Below are 20,797 nucleotides of genomic sequence, written 5' to 3' on the forward strand. Positions count from 1 at the left end.
TGATCTGCTTATTTTAGGAGTTCTCTTATAATATCAGGTCTGGCATCACTGGTCTGCATACCAAAAAATTGATAGGGACCTCCCACCACCTAGCCTCTGGGGCATTTTGGCTTGTGATCCCTGGCTTAAAGACTACATGTGTAATTAGGGGAAGGCCAGATACTAAAGCTTGGGTGTGCCACAGGCAGGCAAGTGCCGCAAGTTGTTCTTAGGCTGCTTATCCCTAGCCTAAAGGGAAAAATAGATAAGACCAGGATAGAAAAATAATGTTTAAATATTGCCTGCTCCCTTCTGTCATCAGGTGGTAAACCCGTGAGAAAGCTTTCCATCCCCCAGTGAGCGAGAAAAGGAGGGAAATCTTGGCCTGAATCCCCAGGTTATCACAAAATAGGCAGGGAAGTAGGTAAGACCTTTTAGAATGCCCACAGTGGGGAGAAAGAAAAAAAAAAGTATTAGATGCCATGGAGTTGGCAGATGAGGAATGTTGCCGGAGCTATGCATTAATGAAATCTCCTGACTTTCTATGAAGTTCTTTACATCCAGAACTTCTGAAACATCTCTCCTCCTGCCATGTGGCTCTCAATTCAGCCCCTCCCTTCTAAATCTCTTCTCAAACCACCAGCTGAGAACCAGGAAAAGGTTGAATCCTCTTTCTGGCAGAAGAGGGTGCCAGGGAATTTCCCTCGCTCACATGCCAGGGCAACAGCAAGGGGAAAGGTGCATCTGACAGCCCAGCTTGGAATTCTTTTGCTATTTGCAAGTCACAAGTTCTTTTACACGGTGGTAAGATTTCATAGTACCATTAACACAGAATTCCTTTTCATTAGGAGTTACAGAGGCTTTTGAGTGGTATGTAAATATATATGTCTATGTGTATATGTATGTATATGTATATATTGTTTCTGTGGGAAAATATATTCAAAGTTTCAAACAACTGATTTCCAAATATACTTTTGGAGCATAGCGTATGTACAAGTTGAAAATTGTTTAATTTTGAGGCTAAAGCAAAAATTTAATCAACAAAGAGTGTATTCTATATTTTCTGTTGTTCATGATCATTGCTAACCTTCCTCTGTTACTTCTGCCAGGGCGTTTACTTTAAGAGCAGGCAAATGCATTAAATTTAGAGGCAGTCCTATTATTTTGGTAATTTTTGGATAATGTTTAGATAAATATAAAATTGGGCCTTAGACTGAAACTATTTACTGTAAGGAACATGGCCCCTAGATCGAAAGAAGAGTTAAGATAGTGGACATCTTTAGAAAAAGAGACTGGAAAACTGTGGCTTGTTAAGTTCAACATCCACCTTGGGAAAAAAAAATTTATAAACAAATCACTTTCTAAAAAACTCAGAGACAAAAATCACAGATTCATAAATAGCAATTTCTACTAAACTATTCTAACATAATTGTTTCCTTATTGACTATACAGCTAGGTCAAGGGGAAGGATTTTATTGCATGTGTACAACATAATCTTTGACACTTTGGGCAACTTTAAGTGTTGCCCATTAACAGATACGGGTTCACAGCTCTGCTACTGAAGAATCACCTAAGGGATTTACTAAAAATACACAATACTAGGCATACTGAACTGCAATCACGGCAACTTTATGAGCTAAGAATATGTATTCCCATTTTTCAAAAGAGACAAATGAGCGACAGGAAAATGAAGTAACTTGTCTAGGATCGCACTGCTGGAAGGCTGCGGAGTCACCTTTGAGCCAGACATCTGACTCCAGAGTCTGCACTCTCAATAACAACAGGAGTTCAAATAAATCCTACTTCCCATTTTCCTACTGTTGCTCTCCAGATTGTCAGACTGTCGAGTAAGAGGGGTGTTTGCCTTTAAGATCAGAACTGGTTGTACCTTGCTGAAGAGAGTTGGAGCAAGCTGGGCAATGCATGGTGTATGTCTAGGTCTGTGTTGCCAAATGCAATAGACATTAGCCAAGTGTGGCTACGGTACTTCACATGTGGTGAATCCAGATTTCGAAGACTCGGAATTGCTATGAAAAGAAAAAAAAGATGCAAAACACCTTAATAACTTTTAATATTGATTTCACGAAATGATAATATAATGGATATAGTAGGTCAAAGAAAACATTACTAAAATTAATTTCACTGGCTTCTTTACTGTTTAAAAACATGGCTCTCAGAATATTTAAAATCACATATGGGCTCAGGTTTGTAATTCACATAATATTTCTATTGGACAGCTCTGATGTAGGTAAACCTTCGCTTATCCTTCTAGATTTTCTTCTGTTGGCTGACATAGTTGAACATTTACTAGTATATAAAATTCTTGGGGTCATGTCTCTTTGTTTTCCCTGTAAACTGTAGCACAGAGCTTTGCAAATATTGTGCCAAACAGTTCATAACCATCTTTTGCACTGAAGTTTAATTAAATTAATATTTGGACCTGAACTAGTTCCATGATACTTTCCAGGTGTTTGCCATGCTCATACATTTTAACAGCTTATCATATAGGAGCTCAATAAATGTTACTTGAGTTTAATTATTTATGAAGCGGTAAGTGACAAACCTGACCACCATCTAATGTATGAAAAGTTCTACTCATACAAATGTATCCTTAAAGTGATATTTCATATATAGAATCTCCTTTCTGATTCAGTCAAAACGCTATGTTTTGAAATTTGTTCTGAGATACATGATTATTCATACGTTAAAATGTTTCATGAGTTTTCTATAGCCATGGGCTCTAAAGAGAAGCCTATTTCAAGCTCGATGCTATTTCTCAGCCTTTTTCCTCCACTACCAATTTTGAACTTTTTCTTTGGTATTGAAGTGACTTCGTGCAGTAAATATTATCCTGAGGAGTTGTGATAATGAAATTTTTATTGAACTAATTAGATTCAAAAGATGCTAGGGTACTTCACTCTAATAAGCCATCCAATACATTCTTTTAAAAAGTCAATACTAAACTATACATTTAGAATTCAGTTAAGATGGTAAATTTTATGTTACATGATTATTGGTAAATGCCTTAAGAAACACAGAATCAGAATCGTTCATTATATGTTATTTATGTTACTGTATGTTGCCACTTTATTTTTTTGTCTGAACACTGCTAATTGCTTTTAAATATATCTAATTTTTGGAATGTGATTCCATTCGCATTCATGGATCCTAGGTTCTTTGGGGGCTTTGAGCTTTTCCTCCGTGCTAAAAAAGCACTGTATGAGATGAGCAGTCAATTGGGATTAGAATTCAATGTGTCAGCTAACTCAGAAATCCCAATACAGAATTTAGCACTCCTGGTCAACAGATACTCTCCAGGGAGCTTGGCTTTCAAAAATCAATTATTGGATCGTGTCCCTCTAACTCAAGAGCGGGTTTGATGGTGACTGTTTTTATTTCCTATTACCCACGGAGTGATGATATTTATTTTAAAGGATAAGGGGTTAAAAAATAATTTCAAAAAAATGTATTAGTCCTATTGAATGATTTTGCATTCTACAGGACTAATTTTCAAGATATTTGAATTGGGAAGGCTGAAATCACTATAAAAGGAATGTAGTATCTTATGAGTCTTAGGATGAAATGAAATATGCACCCAATTTAAGATTCTCACTTAACTCAGGTGTTTAAAATATTAAGACAATAAATAAATTCTCTTGGCTAAATACCTTATGTATGATAAAATTGCAGGTAAGTATCAGGTACAAGGTAAGTGACACCCTTGGATGTCCTCTCTAGTTAGAGATCCAGTGACAGCTTGTCTGCATGGTGCACATTAGAAGTCACAACATTGGAATAGTTCATTATGACAAATAACAGAAGTAGGCAATAGAGTTTAAATGGTTTATACTTTTATACTTCTATGTTGTGTTCCTATCTTACAGACTTTTATAGTATTGAATAAAGGGAAGGCCATCTTCCGGTTCAGTGCCACCTCTGCCCTGTACATTTTAACTCCCTTCAATCCTCTTAGGAAAATAGCTATTAAGATTTTGGTACATTCATATCCTTTTCAAGTGATCAATGTTAACTATTTGTGTGTAAAAATCTGTAAGTGCTTTGTAGCTAAATATAAAACTGGCTTGGGAAATGTCCATATTCTATGGCTTTTATCACTCATTTTGTATCTTCTTTTGTCATATAAGCCTTATTCTTACAGTTTATTAGTCACATAGATATCTCTGAAACTTACAAAGTCTTTAATATTCTATACATATATCTTTCAAATATATATGATACATCACTCTGTAACCTTTTATATAGATATATAGATATATATATATCTTCCTAAAAAATACTTGTATGTATTGAGTCTTACAAATGTAGTGTAAGGTGGCTATATTTATCCTTACCATCATTGTACAAAGTTTGTGATGATCTAGAATTTGCAGTGAATAATGATATAATAACAGAGAAATCTATTTCCAGAGCCAAGTTTAGACATATCTATTATATAAAGCATTTTAGTGTACCTTAGAATAAACCTTTAAGTATATTTTCTGTGGGAGAATGTCAGGGGTCTTTGGCCAATACTTAGTTAATTCTTGAACTTTCCTAATGAAATCCATGAGGAAATACTGCAATATTGGCTGAATTTCAAATTCAAGTCATTGAATTATGGCTCTGTCATGGAAAACTGATTGCTTAGTAAAGACTCTGGAAGTTAATGAAAGAAGCTGAGATTATATTTCCAAATGGTCTTTAGGGATTTGACTTTGAGATTTCCACTGGTGTTAAAAATGGACTCCAACTAAATTAATCTATTCATATTCATTGGCAAAAAAAACAACTTTATTTCTGATTATGTCTCCTTTGACAACTTTGGTGATAATAAATATAAAAATACTGTTGTAATTTTCATAAACACATACTACCTGATTTTTTTAAAAAAAGATTCTAAATCTGAAAAGGCCATTCTATTTTTAACCTGATAGCAAGTGATTCCTTGGTGGTATAAATATAATGTTATTAATATTAAAAGATTCAAAACATAAAAATTATATGTTCAAGGTTTTTACATTCGTGGAGGTTACCTTATCCTAGTTTGTACTCCTAGTGCCATCATGTGGTCATTTGGTGAAAACTTCCTTTTCAGTTATGGAAAATTTTTGTTTTGGCAGTAAACTGTAGTGGAAAGAATATTGGATATGAAGGCAGGAAACTTGTGTTCTACTCCTCAGCCAACTTATCTAATTTCTCTAGAGCTTAGGTCTTATTTCTCTGATTTCTGAAATATAGTGATTAGACTAGGTGTTTTTCAAGGTCCCTTTCAGCTCCATAATTCTGTTACGTTTAGTCATTCGTTTGAGCTAACACTTGGATCGTATCTACTAACGTTTAGGCCTGTGCCGACTACCCTACACATTTTAACTCATGTAATCTTCACCTCAAACTGACAAGGTCTATACTTGATTAGCTACACTGTGGGAAAGTCAGTGGAGACATAAGATTCCGTGGCAAGTGACTTGCCCAAGATCACATTTATGTTGAATTTTAATTACATTCATATCACTTTAAGTCCTGGCCTTCTGGAATTTTCACTTTTATTCACATTCAGTATGGCTGCACTTGAACAAATCAGTCAAAATGGAGCAATCCCACGCTCAGCACCATGCTGTACTTTGACTACATATTTCTTAGTGTATCAAACTTATTCTATAGCATGTATTTAAGAAATTACAATATTGCATATATGTGCCTTCCTTCCCAATTTACTATTTTAGTCACCTGAATTAGTTCAAATTCAAATTAGTTCAAATCAGTTTTCCCTGCTCAAAATCTGTGCCACTCCAGATTGCACAGTTTTCCCACTAAAGTTCTCTGGGAAGTAAAGATATTGATTCAATAATAGTATCAAAAGCAACGTTTTATACTCAGATCAAGCTTTCTCATACATTATCTCACTTCATCTCTACAACTGCTTTCTGAGGGTGATATTATTGCCACATTTTAGAGATGACAAAACTGAAATTTAAAGAAATTAGATAATTGCCCAAAAACGTGTGAGTCACTGCGTCCTGACTAAACTCCAGTTTGAGCTTCCAATGTTAGTTTTATATAATATAGTACATGGATTTGGATTTTCTTTTGTGTGTTCCTTAACAATTACCTACATTATTCAGCATGCTAATTATGTGCACTATTTTGACAAACTGTGTGTTTATGACAATGAGTAACCCTCCTGACTGGACAAAGAATGTAGAGTAAGTTCAACTGATATTTAAACCACCTACTATGTGAGCGCGCGTGTAGAGAGAACTATATAGATATACAGACGTATAGGATTTTGAAACTATGCCTCAATGTACTTTCCAAACAAAACGGAAGAGTATTTTTATTAAAGCCATTTCTAAGCCCACATACAAAGCAGGAAGACAAATGACATTGGCCCTCGGGCCTGCTGCCATTAGATCTAATATCTGTCCTCCGCCTATATTTGATGGTGATCAGAATCCCCTCACCCTTGGACACTCACCGTTTTTCCTTTAGGATCTATAGCAGCCAAAGCAAATGTGATGAAAGCAATGGCAGAAATGAACCAATATGGTAGATCTGGATTCCAGTTAAATTCCAGATGAAGTCAGTGAGTTCAGAGTTTATCGGGGGCTATTACACAGGCCGTAGGAAGACCGTGTTAAGCCTCTTCAAGTTTTCATTGCCATCGAGCACATCCACTTCATGTCAGGCCTCTGTCAATTTCAAGCGTTGTCATCAAAAAATTCACAAAAAAAAAAATCCCCAAATTTGGGATTTTACAACTGGAAAATTCAATAAACTGAGGGCTACACTAACTGAAGTAAAAGTAATGGTAGTGTTTTTGAAAACTGGAAGCATTACTAACTGCACTGACGGCGTTGCTCTGGGTCACCTCTGAGGGTGAATTTGTGTTACGGGCTGCTGGGGAGGCTCACCCTGCCCAGTTTGTAACTACTATTGCCCTATGGTTGCTGACCCTGAAAACAACAACCACGAGGGCATTCCCAAGAGCCCCTTCCCTTCCTGGACACTTCCAAGTTGGAGCCAATCAGAAACAGAGATCCTACAGGAAATCATAAAATTTACATACAAAGAATACCTAAAGTATTGAAGTTAGCATGTGAGGTCCATCCATCTTCAGTCCCCCTGGTTTCTGTGACTTTGATCTCTAACTTCTGAGTAGAAGGTCAAAACTTTGGAAACATCTAAATTTCTGAATTAGCCCAACATTTTATTCTAGGTTAAATTTTCACCTCTTACGACCCTAGAATTATCCCATTTTGAGGTTAACAAAATCCTTTTTCCAAGTTAGTTAACTGTCTTATTTGTAGAAAGACAAAACCACAACACTTGCTAACTTGTCGGTGTTCTCGCATTCATAAAACATGATTGAAATTAGCTTTTTACTTTCTAAGGGAAAATCATTTTATGCTTCTGCAATATTATTATCCATCATGTGAACGTACTGGGTAATTTTCAGGAGGTTCTATTCATTTATGTCAATACCAAGACATCTCAGACAGTAGCTACATAGACTTTATACAGCATGTATTTCCTACTCTGCCTTTATGACACTTTAAAAACAACTCTTCATATCTTAGGGAGTGAATTTAAATTTAGGGGTATGTTTTATGTCCATGAAAATAACATCAACCTGCTTAGATTCCTTTTTTAATATTCCTCTATTCCAATGGCAGAGTGATAAGAAATTGATATGCTATAAAAGAAAACTATTGCTTTATCAGTTCTTTTTGGATACTTACCTCCAGGTACACCTTCACAGGAATATATACTTTTGAGTCACTTATAAAAATTATTGCAAGGGGCTTCTGTTTAGAAGACTTTACTTTCCTTCGGGACCCGTGGAACTGGCTTGACTTCACTGTCATTACATTTGCGTAAGTGCCTTTTTGAAATTGTAAGATAGAATATGGTTTGGCTTTCTATGCGTGCTTATGTTTTTAAAAAGTAAGCTTGCTTTAACTGAAAAATACCTTGGTGTGATTTATACATTTAAGCTCCTGATTTGGTTTAGCACAACAGAGGTCAAAGTGGCATTTCATTTTGGCATATAACCTCTGCAGAGGGTTGAAGTTACAGTTTCCACGTGTAACAAACATGTCAGCAAACCTCAAAGCTGCCACTTGTTCAACACACACACAACCGCCTCCCACATGCACACAATATGAAAGCACAGGTGTATTCATAATCCATCTGTGAAAATGACTTTAAAAAATTATAGCCACAAACAACAGCTGGCTGCACAAATTTTCATTGACCTTATCTATATTATGTATTCTGTCTTCTTTTTTTAAAGATTTTATTTATTTATTTTTTTTTTTGAGAGAGAGAGCGCAAGCAGAGGGAGGGGGAGGGACAAGTAGACTCCACGCTGAACACAGAGCCTAACTCATGGCTCCATCTCACAACCCCTGGGCTCGTGACCTGAGTGGAAATCAAGAGTTGGATGCTTCACCAACTGAGCCACCCAGACACCCCTCTTTCTGTCTTCTTTTATTAGTTTGGTAGAATAATGGAAAATAAGCATCTATGAGCATCAAAATCTTCTGACAGATAAAACTAATGGGAAAAAATAAGGTACTTAATATATTATGTATCTAATATAGTAAATTATTATTTCATCAGCAAAGTGATTTTTAAGACTTACGGGCAGACACATTCTCTGTCTCTTCCTATTCCTCACCTGATCCCATTTCTTTCTTCCTCTTTTCTTTCCCTCTGCGATTTTTTTTTGTATCATTCTTTACCCTCAACATAAACCTTCTTATCTTCATCTCCCATCCAGATACACTCAGTAATATGCACAATTTTTCTATCCATCTCCTTTTTTTTCTAGTGGTAAACTCCCCCAAGGAAGAAGAGACTCAGAAAAGTAATTGAAGGCCATTCAGGAGTAGGTGAAATTAGTGTGGAGGAAGGTGGTCCACCTGCCCTCACCGTTCCTTCAGGAGCTGATTTTCTTGGTCTTTGTAGGCACAATGCGGTAGACAGGAGGAGAAGTAGGGCTGACATACTCAGGGCTCCAAATGCTGCCTGTTTCATCTTAATTCCATAACTACTTAGGATAAGCCAATTCTTCCCCATTCCTTCTGGCCACAGTTCAAAAGAAAGCATATTGGGACAATTGTTTTGTGAGACTAAAGTAGCAGTAATAGGAGGGACACCATTGAGCCCTCAAAAAATCTTGTTCTTACCTTGCCTAACTTTCACTTAGGAATTGCACTAGAAAACCCTTTACATGTACAGATAGTCTGTAAGGCAATCTGCTTTTTCCTGCCTAAATTTCTCTTGGATGATTCCGTGCCTTTTTTTGTTTTCTAACTGAAACCCTCAACCTCTAGCCAAGAATTATTTTCTATTTACTCAATTCTCCTTAGTTACACATGATGTTGATTATATTGCTTGCCAAAATAGCAACAGGATTATATACTTTATGAAGTTTACACCTACAAAGAGCCTTAAATTATGTAGGTTAAGAAAACAAAATTATCATTTAGAATCACCAAGAAAGTCTTTATAAAAGGCCCAAGCGAATAATATAAATCCTGCTTAACTCTTGAATAATTCTGAGTTAATTCTACAGGTATGTAACAGAATTTGTAAGTCTAGGCAATTTTTCAGCTCTTTGAACTTTCAGAGTCTTGAGAGCTTTGAAAACTATTTCTGTAATTCCAGGTAAGGAGTGACTGGTGTGAAGCACAAGGCTCCTTGTACCTACAGCTCTTTCTTTGTATCCTGTTATTGTGTTGTGTGTGAACTCCCTATTACAGATACGTGACAGAGTTTGTGGACCTGGGCAATGTCTCAGCACTAAGAACATTCAGAGTTCTCCGAGCACTGAAAACAATTTCAGTCATTCCAGGTGAGAGCTAGGTTAAAAAATGGGGCTGACCCATCATGATTTTCAGTGACAGTTTCTTTGCTTGGCAGCATTACAGAAAATCAGGAATCATAATAAAGTAATCAAAATCATAATCAAAATCGAGTGCTTTACAGGAAATAATTCTTATTATTTGGACATAAGTTTTTATGTTTTTCCACTTTTTATCAGCGTAGGAGTTTAGTAGTGTTTTTCATGAGATACTGAAATATACAGTCTGTGTGTGATTTGTATTTAGAGATGCCATGTTTTGTTTTCTTTTTCTCCATGTCAGTTGTACCAGGGATTTGGTCCCTATTGAATGTACCAATTTGTAATTTTTGTTCATTGTAGGTATTGATGATGATGTATGTACAATGTAAATCCTAATATTGCTTTAAAAGAAAGGAAATAAGATAATGAAGAATAGCGTGAGTCTGCATAAAGGATTTATTATCTTGAAGTGTAGTTACACCCCAAAGCACCTCCAGAATTATAGCAAAACTTTTCCTACTTATAAATAGGCATTTAAAAATATGTATTCAGGTAATTTGCTATAAAACTGATAACTGACCCTAAGGAAAGTATGGGTGAATTTCATTAGCAAAAAGGAGAAATAGAAGAGCCTTTTCTTAATATAGGCTTCATGAAGACCATGAACCTCCCATTATTTTCTCTTAACATAATGGGATATGATCTTCATTTCATTGTTTGGATCATTACGTTTCTAGAGCTTATCCCCTTAGCACTTTAGCCTACCATGAAGTGTTGCTTCTCCACTAGCATTACAATTATTTTCAGACTTACGCATGGAATCTATGTTTTCAAGAAAATTGTGTGAGGCTTCTGTTATTTCTGACCTTCTAAGTCTTCATAGTCATAGCCTTCTTTCTTTAAGGCCTGAAGACCATTGTGGGGGCTCTGATCCAGTCAGTGAAGAAGCTCTCCGATGTCATGATCCTGACTGTGTTCTGTCTGAGCGTGTTTGCGCTGATTGGGCTGCAGCTGTTCATGGGCAACCTGCGGAATAAGTGTGTACAATGGCCTCCCACCAATGCTTCCCTGGAGGAACACAGTATAGAGAGGAATGTAACTATGAATTACAATGGCACGCTTGTCAATGAAACCTACTTTGAGTTTGACTGGAAATCATATATTCAAGATACAAGTAAGAATTTTTGTTATGTAAATTTATTTTTTCATTGTTGATTTGCCTTCCACCAAGGCATGGAAAATTTTCTCAAAATCATTGCATAATTGGTTGTGATCTCTTAATCACCATATCAATGGTTTGCATATACACTTAATTATTTTACTGATAACTGTTCTAATTTTGACTCCTAAATGCCATTTTCTGTCGTTCCATTATATGGGAGGCTGAAAAATTCAGCCGCAAAGAAAGTAAGTAAAATTTTCTCTTTTATGTAGTTTTAGTATTTGCCAGTGGCAATGTTTCAAAAGCAGACAGAACATAATTCATGGGGAAAGGGACTGTCTTTTTTAAAGAAAAGTATTAAATATATAAAACTTAGTCTTTAGATGGGCTTGTATCTTTGTTATTTTAAGGTGATGAGTAATACTTAGGAAAAAAAATCAAAGAAAAAACCTTAGTGACTGGTTGTGTGGAACAAGTAGGATTAGTCATAAAAAATTACTGGTAGTTGGATAATTCTTAAAGTCATGATATAATAAGAAACCTAATCAGTGTCTTTTTATAGTTGGAGATCTAGAAAATCTCTTGGATGATACAGATTAACTCTTTCATGACATTAGTGATAGGCCAACAAATAATTTACAAATAGTTACAGATCTCTAGATTAAGAAAAATACATGTCAAAGCAATACATAAAATGTCCCGTATTCACTTCATATGATGCCAATAAGTCTACTGCTGTCACCAACTCCCTGAAATCTGCTATTTTTTTTCTCTTCATCTAAAATCAAGGAACTGACTATGAGGATGTCACTTAGAGTTTGTTCTCTCTAGTGAAAATGTGCTGGACTCTATTTCTCTTAGAGTCAAAGTAAAAGAATCCTAAATATCTGAGGCATTTTCAGCTCTATAAATTTGTATTCATCATTTTGCCTAACAATACTCCATCTGTTGAAAAGATTATTTTAAATCAAATGCAAATATAAATAAAATGGTTTGTCTTTGAAAGTAATAAAAAATTAAATTTATTAAAATTAAAGATAGGGATGCCTGGGCAGCTCAGTCCGTTAGGCGGCTGCCTTCGGCTTGGGTCATGGTCCCAGGGTCCTGGGATCGAGCCCCATGTCCAGCTCTCTGCTCAGCAGAGAGCCTGCTTCTCCCTCTCCCTCTGCCCTTCTTGTGCTCTCTCTGCCTCTTTCTCTCAAATAAATAAATAAAATCTTAAAAAAAGTTAAAGATAAACTTTATGCCTGAAAGTTGTATTTTCTTCAGATTAAGTTTCTAGATCATTGACTTTAATGGATAAAACTTCATTTATAAATACCTGATATCAAAAATTCATCCAGAAACTATCATATTCCTTTCACTTCATTTCATTTTAATTGAAAAGTTAAGAAATACTATCTAAATTTTCTTGTCTATGTTCAAAGAAGTAAAGACATTAGCAATGGAAATATTTCCCATTATGTGTTTTTGTGTCCTCTATAGAACTATGCATAGAATAAATTTCAAATAAATTTCTCTGAAAATTTAACACCTAGAAAATACTTCTTTTTATAAAATCCAAAAATTTTTCTTCTTAAAACTTGATTATAGGGATACCTGGGTGGCTCAGTCTGTTAAGCATCTGCCTTTGGCTCAGGTCATGGTCCCAAGGTCCTGGGATTGAGCCCCACATCAGGCTCCCTGCTCAGCCGGAAGCCTGCTTCTCCTTCTGCCTGCCACTCCCCCTGGTTGTGCACTCTCTCTCTCTCCCCGACCCCAACAAATAAATAAATAAAATCTTTAAAAAAACAAAACAAAAAACTTGATTATTTAAATGGCATGATCTCATCCATTTTTATAGCTGTGTAGTATTTCGTGTGTGTGTGTGTGTGTGTGTGTGTGTGTGTGTCTGTGTGTGTGTACACCACATCTTCCTTATCCATTCTTCTATTGATGGACATTTAGGTTGCTTCCATATCTTGGCTATTGCAAATAATGCTGCAATAAACATAGGGGTACATGTATTTTTTCAAATTAGTGTTTTCATTTTCTTTAGGTAAATACTCAATAGTGGAATTAGAGGGTATTATTTCACTAGGCAGTGAAATAAGTCAGATTGGAGGAAGACAAATACCATCTGATTTCACTCATAAGTGAAATCTAAAAAAATATGATAACGAATGAATAAGTAAACAAAAAACAGATTCAGACCTGTGAATACAGAGCATAAACTGATGGTTGCTAGAGGGGTAGGAGTGGGAGGTTGGCCAAGGTGGGTGAAAGGGAGTGGGAGACACAGGCTTCCAGTTACAGAGTGAGTAAGTCACAGGAATCAAAGGCATAGCATTAAGAATATGTCAATGATATTGTAATAACAGTGTGTCAGGACAGAATGTAGTTTTACTTGTGAACGTAGCATAATGTATAAACTTGTGGAATCACTATGTTGTACACCTGAAACTAATGTAACATTGTCAACTTAAATTTTTAAAATGGTGATTTAATTCGATACGTTTCTCTTTTTGTCATCATTTTACTTATTTATTCAATAAACTTTATTGAAAGGCTGCTGGGCCCCAACAATAGTAATATAGAAGTAACTAATGATCAGACTTTCTTTCAAGGAGTAACAATATTTGTAAACAAATAATTACAATATAGGACAATGAGTACAATAATAATGGAAGTAGCTACCTATTCTAGTAACACAGTGAGAAAAGTTCTTAATTTTGCCATTCTTTAATGGGTAGGAAGTAGAGAATATCAAGGAACAATTCACCAAAGAAGTGTCATTTCAACTTGATATTAAAACAATCTAAGGAGGGCGCCTGGGTGGCTCAGTTGGTTAAGCGACTGCCTTCGGCCCGGGTCGTGATCCTGGAGTCCCGGGATCGAGTCCCGCATCGGGCTCCCCGCTCAGCAGGGAGTCTGCTTCTCCTCTGACCCTCTTCGCTCTCGTGCTATCTCTCATTCTCTCCCTCTCAAATAAATAAATAAAATCTTAAAAAAAAAAAAAAAACAATCTAAGGAATTTGTCAGAGAAAGAAAGCTTTGAGACAATATTCACCTCTAGTACTTATTTTAGCCTTACTATTTAATATTTTTCATTTCATTTCTTTTAGTAGTTGACATGATTTATGCATCTTTTGCTATAAACTGCCTATGATATATTCTGGAAGTTGATAGGATGTAAGTTATAATTAACTGTTAAACATTTATAAATAGTGTTTAAATATACGGAAGAAAGAAAAAAATACAATCCCTTTATTTTCAAATGTGTGGCCCTTTGGAAGAACAAAGGAATTGCTGTCATGCTTATCTATTTTTAAAGCATGAATTTTTTATTTTTCACAAGGTTGGTGGAAAAAACACTGATATCTTTTAAATTTTTCTGCTAGCACCTGTGATTATCACTAATTTTATATTCACAAAGAACAAATGCTTTCTACTATTAAGTATCCAATCCCTTTAATATAATACCTAGTATTTAGAGGGATAAGTGGCAAATACCTGTGTCTCTGAATGAATTATATAATGTATTTTAAAATTACTCTATGAATCCTAAAAGTGAGGTCTGATCTCGCTTTCATTTTGCAGTGTAATGCAAATGCTCATCATTTGACTTTCTTTTTTCTAACCAGGATATCATTATTTTCTGGAGGGTGTTTTGGATGCACTACTATGTGGAAATAGCTCTGATGCAGGGTAAGCCAATAATTTGTGTGTGTGTATACTTTATTAATACTTATTTGCTATAATTAAGGTTACTTCTAAGGTGAGGGATTATTTACAGAGTAGGCAAGTTTTTATGTTTCATAAGACAAGGAATAATACTTTTGCTTTAATGCTGTGTTCCTTAGGATAGTATATGTGCGCTAGAAGACAACTCTAGAAGCTTCATTGTAGGGAAAATGAGCTAGGGTATGCTAAAATGCTAATTATCAACAGAAAATAGGTTTTTGTAAAATATTATTTAAAATGCTAGGCAATATTTTAATGATGACATCAAGAGACTAGTCAAACTATGTTATGTCAAAAGCTGGGAAATGTATGTTACTTACTTATCATGCTTCTATCCCTTGAGATAACTTCTATCCCTTTAAATAACCAATTTTCCTGGGTAGACTAGGTTATAAGTATAGCATGCTATCAGAATAAAAAGTCAGCAGAACTTCTTGTAATACTTTCTTTTGTCCCTCTTGTAGTCAATGTCCAGAAGGATATGTGTGTGTGAAAGCCGGTAGAAATCCTAATTATGGCTATACAAGCTTTGATACCTTCAGTTGGGCTTTTTTATCTCTGTTTCGACTGATGACTCAGGACTTCTGGGAAAATCTGTATCAACTGGTGAGAATCTGAAGACATACATACTGCATTTACGTAGACGTGTATAAGAAAACCATCTTCGTTATGAAATCCAGATCGCAGCATAATATGGTAGAAGGAACAGAACTTGAAATTAGGATATTTGAGTTCCTTTATCCTATTGATTATAACACACAGTAAGCATAATGATGACAGGGCTAACAATTCTCTCTCATTTCCCTTTGGCCCAAAACCTATTTCCCACCCTTTTCCAGACACAGGTCTTCTCAAATAGAAGGTCCATCTTCCCCTCCGCCCCATCTGCCCCCTCAAGTATTATTCCTCAGGTGGCAGGTGATGAAAATCAGCAAGCAGACATAGAAAGATAACTGTGATGTCTTCCTTGACTTTTACCACAGGCTCAGCTCTTTGATGGAATCTCGATGGTATTTTATTTGATTCCGTTTTATTCTTGGTGAGTCCAAGAATTCCCTCCTAGAGATCAAAATGTGAATGCATGAGTTAGGGGAAAAGGAAGCAGAAGAGGATAAAGAAGCAGTCGAGGAGGTAGAAGGGGGTGTGACCCTCATAATTATTATTTATGTCGGAGTCCTACATGACACACAAGTAAGTTGAAAATTGAAGCCACTAGTTAGTGAAATGATATTGAAAAATAATTTTAATTGTTCTTATTGTCAGACGTTACGTGCTGCTGGAAAAACATACATGATCTTTTTTGTGCTGGTCATTTTCTTGGGCTCATTCTATCTGATAAATTTGATCCTGGCTGTGGTGGCCATGGCCTATGAGGAACAGAATCAGGCCACCTTGGAAGAGGCAGAACAGAAAGAGGCTGAATTTCAGCAGATGCTTGAACAGCTTAAAAAGCAACAGGAGACAGCTCAGGTAAATTCACCAAATCAAATATGTCCTGTCTCGTGGTACTATTCTTTTTTATTGTTTTGGTTGTTACAAAACTACCAGAGAGAAAGTGAGAGACAGATAATTGTTTGACTCTACTTAACAGAAGCTGGTAGTATGGTGGATTAGAAATGATTTCTACATATTGATCATCTATAGATCATTTAGTTTAATTTTTCTAAGATGTCTACAATATTGACCACAGTGGAACTCTCTCATGCCTTTTTTTTTTTTTTAACATTTCTTGGTATAATTCTTTTTTTTAAATTTTTTAAAATTTTATTATGTTATGTTAGTCACCATGCATTACCTCATTAGTTTTTGATGTAGTGTTCCATGATTCATTGTTTGCCTATGACACCCAGCGCCCCATTCAGTACTTGCCCTCTTTAATACCCATCACCAGGCTAACCCATCCCCCCACCCCCCTCCCCTCTAGAACCCTCAGGTTGTTTCTCAGAGTCCATAGTCTCTCATGGTTCGTCTCCCCCTCCGATTTCCCCACCTTCGTTTTTCCCTTCCTGCTATCTTCTTCTTTCTTTGAACATATAATGTATTATTTGTTTCAGGGGTACAGGTCTATGATTCAACAGTCCTGCACAATTCACAGTGCTCACCATAGCACATACCCTCCCCAATGTCTGTCACCCAGCCACCCCATCCCTCCCACCCCCCACCACTCCAGCAACCCTCAGTTTGTTTCCTGAGATTAAGAATTCCTCATATCAGTGAGATCCTATGATACATGTCTTTCTCTGATTGATTTATCTCGCTCAGCATAATACCCTCCAGTTCCATCCCACGTCGTTGCAAACAGCAAGATCTCATTCCTTTTGATGGCTGCATAGTATTCCATTGTGTATATATACCACATCTTCTTTATCCATTCGTCTGTCGATGGACATCTTGGCTCTTTCCAGAGTTTGGCTGTTGTGGACATTGCTGCTATAAACATTGGGGTGCACGTACCCCTTCGGATCCCCACATTTGCATCTCATGCCTTTTTAATGTTTTAAGATTTTTATAACTAAAGGGGAAATTTGATTTTCGAGACTTCTCAGCTGCAAAACTTACTGAATGGGTACACCGGCATTAGGAGAAAATCCTAAGAGCCATCTTTTCTTAGAAAAAAAAGTTTTGGTTATCATCTAAAAAAATGTTCATCTGGCTCCTAAAAGATAGTCTGTTCTTTTCTTTAACCAAAAATATATTGACTTTTAATATGGTTGCTTGCTTGCCTTTCTTATACAGTAAATAAAGAAGTGATGAAGTACTAAAATGTTCTGTGACAAAGCAGTATTCAACAGGCATGTGAAAGTCACCAATTTTGTGGAGACAAGGTCACCTACGGATTGTTTGTTCTTATAGTGAGGTGTCGCTGCTCATCGTACAATAAAATGCCTGTCCTGTCATTTCCATCTCCCCTCATGCTTTCTTTGCATACAGCCTCGGTGTCTTTCCTTCAGAATAAAGTTGTTTGGGGAATATTAATTTATTGGCGAGAGTCCCTGTATTGAGGGTACTCTGAGAACAATGGTAATAATCAGAAAGTGCCAACTGAGTACCAGTACAAGCTATGATCAAAAGCATTGTTTTCATTCCATACCCACGTGTCCAGCAAGAACCAGTGCTGAGCTAAAGAAGCTGGAGATGGTATTTGGAGAAAGGAATGTCTTGTCTTGCTTAGTAGAAACTGTTGACTGCCCTTTCTCCAGTCTTCTGGATTATGGAGGGGCAAGGAAGGGATTTTATCACCTATACATTTGATTGATAATATTTTGGCAGCCCAGTTTCAATAACTGGGCAGAGGACCTCAGCTTTTTATTGCATTCCTCCTACCTTGGGATATGACCTCAATTAAGTCATTAGCTTTTCTTCCATGCTGCAGTTTCTTTTTCAGAGAAAAGACAGTGCTAATTAAATACCAATTTTCAGAGTGAATCAAATCCCAAAAAGTAATATAAGTTTATGTTCTTGTTGATGCCTGATTGATCCTTTTGAATATGTGGCCTCTGCAGTGTAATATAAACACAATAAACGTTAGCACAGATAAAGCCACGTTAACCCTGAAAGCCTTCATTAGATAGGAAGTTGGGGGGGGGAGTCCCATTTATACTGCAGAGCTTCTTCTATGGGCGATCAGCTTGAGTCAGCTAAATGTATTTTTTAAATATCATGCAAATACTTGAGCTTAAAAAGATAGTCTTCGCTAATGCCATACTAAAACCATTTCTCCTTCATGTAGCAGGCAGCGGCGGTCACTGCCTCAGAGCATTCCAGAGAACCTAGTGCCGCTGGGGGGCTCTCTGACAGCTCATCCGAAGCCTCCAAGTTGAGTTCGAAGAGTGCAAAGGAAAGAAGAAATCGGAGAAAGAAAAGAAAACAGAAAGAGCAGTCTGGTGGGGAAGAGAAAGATGAGGATGAATTCCATAAATCTGAGTCTGAAGACAGCATCAGGAGGAAAGGGTTTCGCTTCTCCATAGAAGGGAATCGATTGACATATGAAAAGAGGTACTCCTCCCCACACCAGGTACGGCACCACAGAGTTAAAGGATGCATGGATGAAAATCAGAATGCTGAAGAGAGGGGGAGAATTAAATCAGACTTACGAATTGTCATCTACTGAATTGACTGCTATGTTTATTACATTTAAACCTATCCTTTCTTCACGTAGCTATGAGAAAATTTTACTCCACATATATGTAAGTCTGTGGCTTTCTGTAGTTGGGATCACACTGGGTTGAAAGTCAGAAGACCTGGATTCTCATCCTGATACTATCTGCTGATACCTTTTGAAACTAACGCTGTTTATTCTTTCTGCTCCTCAGCCTCTTTAATGAAAACAAAAACCAACAAAAATGTGGATGCAGGGCTGGCTGATCAATAACTTCTTTTGGTTATTTTATGTTGGTTTTTTTCCCCTAACTTTCTTATAAACCATATGTGCTTCTGAAAATATCAGGTGTGGTGTACATTCCCAAAAAGCACATTACTCTGAATTTCAGAAGTCTGTGCCTTACAGATGAAACAGGGATCATAATGAATGTAAAGTAATTTTAGAAAGATGGCCTAAAACTGAAAAGTGTTGGAATTCCTTGAAAGGGAAGAGCAGTAAGAACAAATGTGTCCTTGTGAAGGTCATGCTGCCAGGGTTTATTGAATGTTGATGGTGTCCATAGTATGTGCTAAGGATGGTTCCTTTTGAACTTGAAAAATGGTGATTTGGGGTTTTGATTTTTTGGTATCTTTAAGTTGTGATCTATCTCCCCATTCATAATCTCAAGGACTAGAAATCTTCTCTTACAAAACCAATTTAATTTGAGCACATAAAGTGAGAATGTTAATCAAAACGAGTGAATCACATTCTCTTATGAATACTGAAATGTCCTTCAACTTAATCTTGCAAAATTAAAAGCACATTTCAAGCGGTTATATTAATATGATTGTACTTTTTTTGGTTCCAAACTTTTAGTCTTTGTTGAGCATCCGTGGCTCCCTATTTTCTCCAAGGCGAAATAGCAGAACAAGCCTTTTCAGCTTTAGAGGGCGAGCAAAGGATGTGGGATCGGAGAATGACTTTGCTGATGATGAGCACAGCACCTTTGAGGATAACGAGAGCCGGAGAGACTCTTTGTTTGTGCCCCGACGACATGGAGAGCGACGCAACAGTAACCTGAGTCAGACCAGTAGGTCTTCCCGGATGCTGGCAGTGTTTCCAGCGAATGGGAAGATGCACAGCACCGTGGATTGCAATGGTGTGGTTTCCTTGGTTGGTGGACCTTCAGTTCCTACATCGCCTGTTGGACAGCTTCTGCCAGAGGTGATAATAGATAAGCCAGCTACTGATGACAATGTAAGGAAGTTTTAAATAGTTCAGGCATGGCTGGCCCATTATTGCTGCACCAGCCAGTGTTTCTACGGAATGGAACACTTTGAGAATGATTCCTGGTTGGTCAAGCTGTGAATGCACCTGCATCTTGTAATACATTTAATAGACTAACCAACTAAAACTTGAGGCCTCAACACTCTCTTGCATAACACCGAATGCATTTACTTATTAAACACGCTAAGAATAAATTAGACACAATAATAAATTACTGCCTCCAGTTGGTGGATTTGTTATATACCCATACTGAGCTTAGATAGCAAGACATCCTCTAAAGCTTTGGTATAAAAGTAAATGAATGATTCCTCTGTTTAAGTATAAAGGGTGTATAATAAATCTTTCCAACAGATTCTTCACTATAGCTCTGACTTATTTTAGAAGATTTTCAAGAACACTGTGCCTACATAGATAGCTTCATTGTTATCTTAAAATTTCTAGTATTCACCTTTGTCTTCCTAAAAAAAAAATGCTGATATAAGTCTTCTCAAATTGAATCTAAATGACAAGACATAAATAAATCGTTAATACAGACAGATAAAAGAATTGTCTGTACAAACATATGTTACGTGTTTGTGAATGTATACGAGGATGAGGAATTTCTGAACACATGCTGACTCTTGGAAGTATATCAGCATGATGAGGCATGACTAAGTCAGAATTAGATGACTTATTGCTTTGGTACCCTGGATGAAACTGTTGTCCATGCAGCATG

General features: G+C 36.6%; 1 protein-coding gene across 9 annotated transcripts in view; it reads left to right on the forward strand.

The window, feature by feature from the left end:
* The window catches only part of LOC112809530 (sodium channel protein type 1 subunit alpha), a 143,924-nt gene that overhangs the window by 73,827 nt on the left and 49,300 nt on the right, over positions 1-20,797 (forward strand). For 5 of the 9 annotated variants that reach the window (XM_073882996.1, XM_073883002.1, XM_073882998.1 and 2 more), the window contains 10 exons: positions 3,864-3,981; positions 6,092-6,182; positions 7,725-7,853; positions 9,747-9,838; positions 10,734-11,003; positions 14,615-14,678; positions 15,179-15,320; positions 15,978-16,184; positions 18,445-18,729; positions 19,672-20,052. In XM_073882996.1, coding sequence (XP_073739097.1) covers positions 3,864-3,981; positions 6,092-6,182; positions 7,725-7,853; positions 9,747-9,838; positions 10,734-11,003; positions 14,615-14,678; positions 15,179-15,320; positions 15,978-16,184; positions 18,445-18,729; positions 19,672-20,052 — 1,779 coding nt within the window. The remainder of the gene's footprint in view (positions 1-3,863; positions 3,982-6,091; positions 6,183-7,724; positions 7,854-9,746; positions 9,839-10,733; positions 11,004-14,614; positions 14,679-15,178; positions 15,321-15,977; positions 16,185-18,444; positions 18,730-19,671; positions 20,053-20,797) is intronic. The other 4 variants (XM_073883003.1, XM_073883005.1, XM_073883011.1 and 1 more) reach the window with 4 other exon arrangements.

This window comes from Callorhinus ursinus, unplaced genomic scaffold (genome assembly GCF_003265705.2).
Source record: "Callorhinus ursinus isolate GAN/ISIS: 27379988/994484 unplaced genomic scaffold, GSC_fseal_2.0 scaffold2, whole genome shotgun sequence".
Taxonomy (NCBI): domain Eukaryota; kingdom Metazoa; phylum Chordata; class Mammalia; order Carnivora; family Otariidae; genus Callorhinus; species Callorhinus ursinus.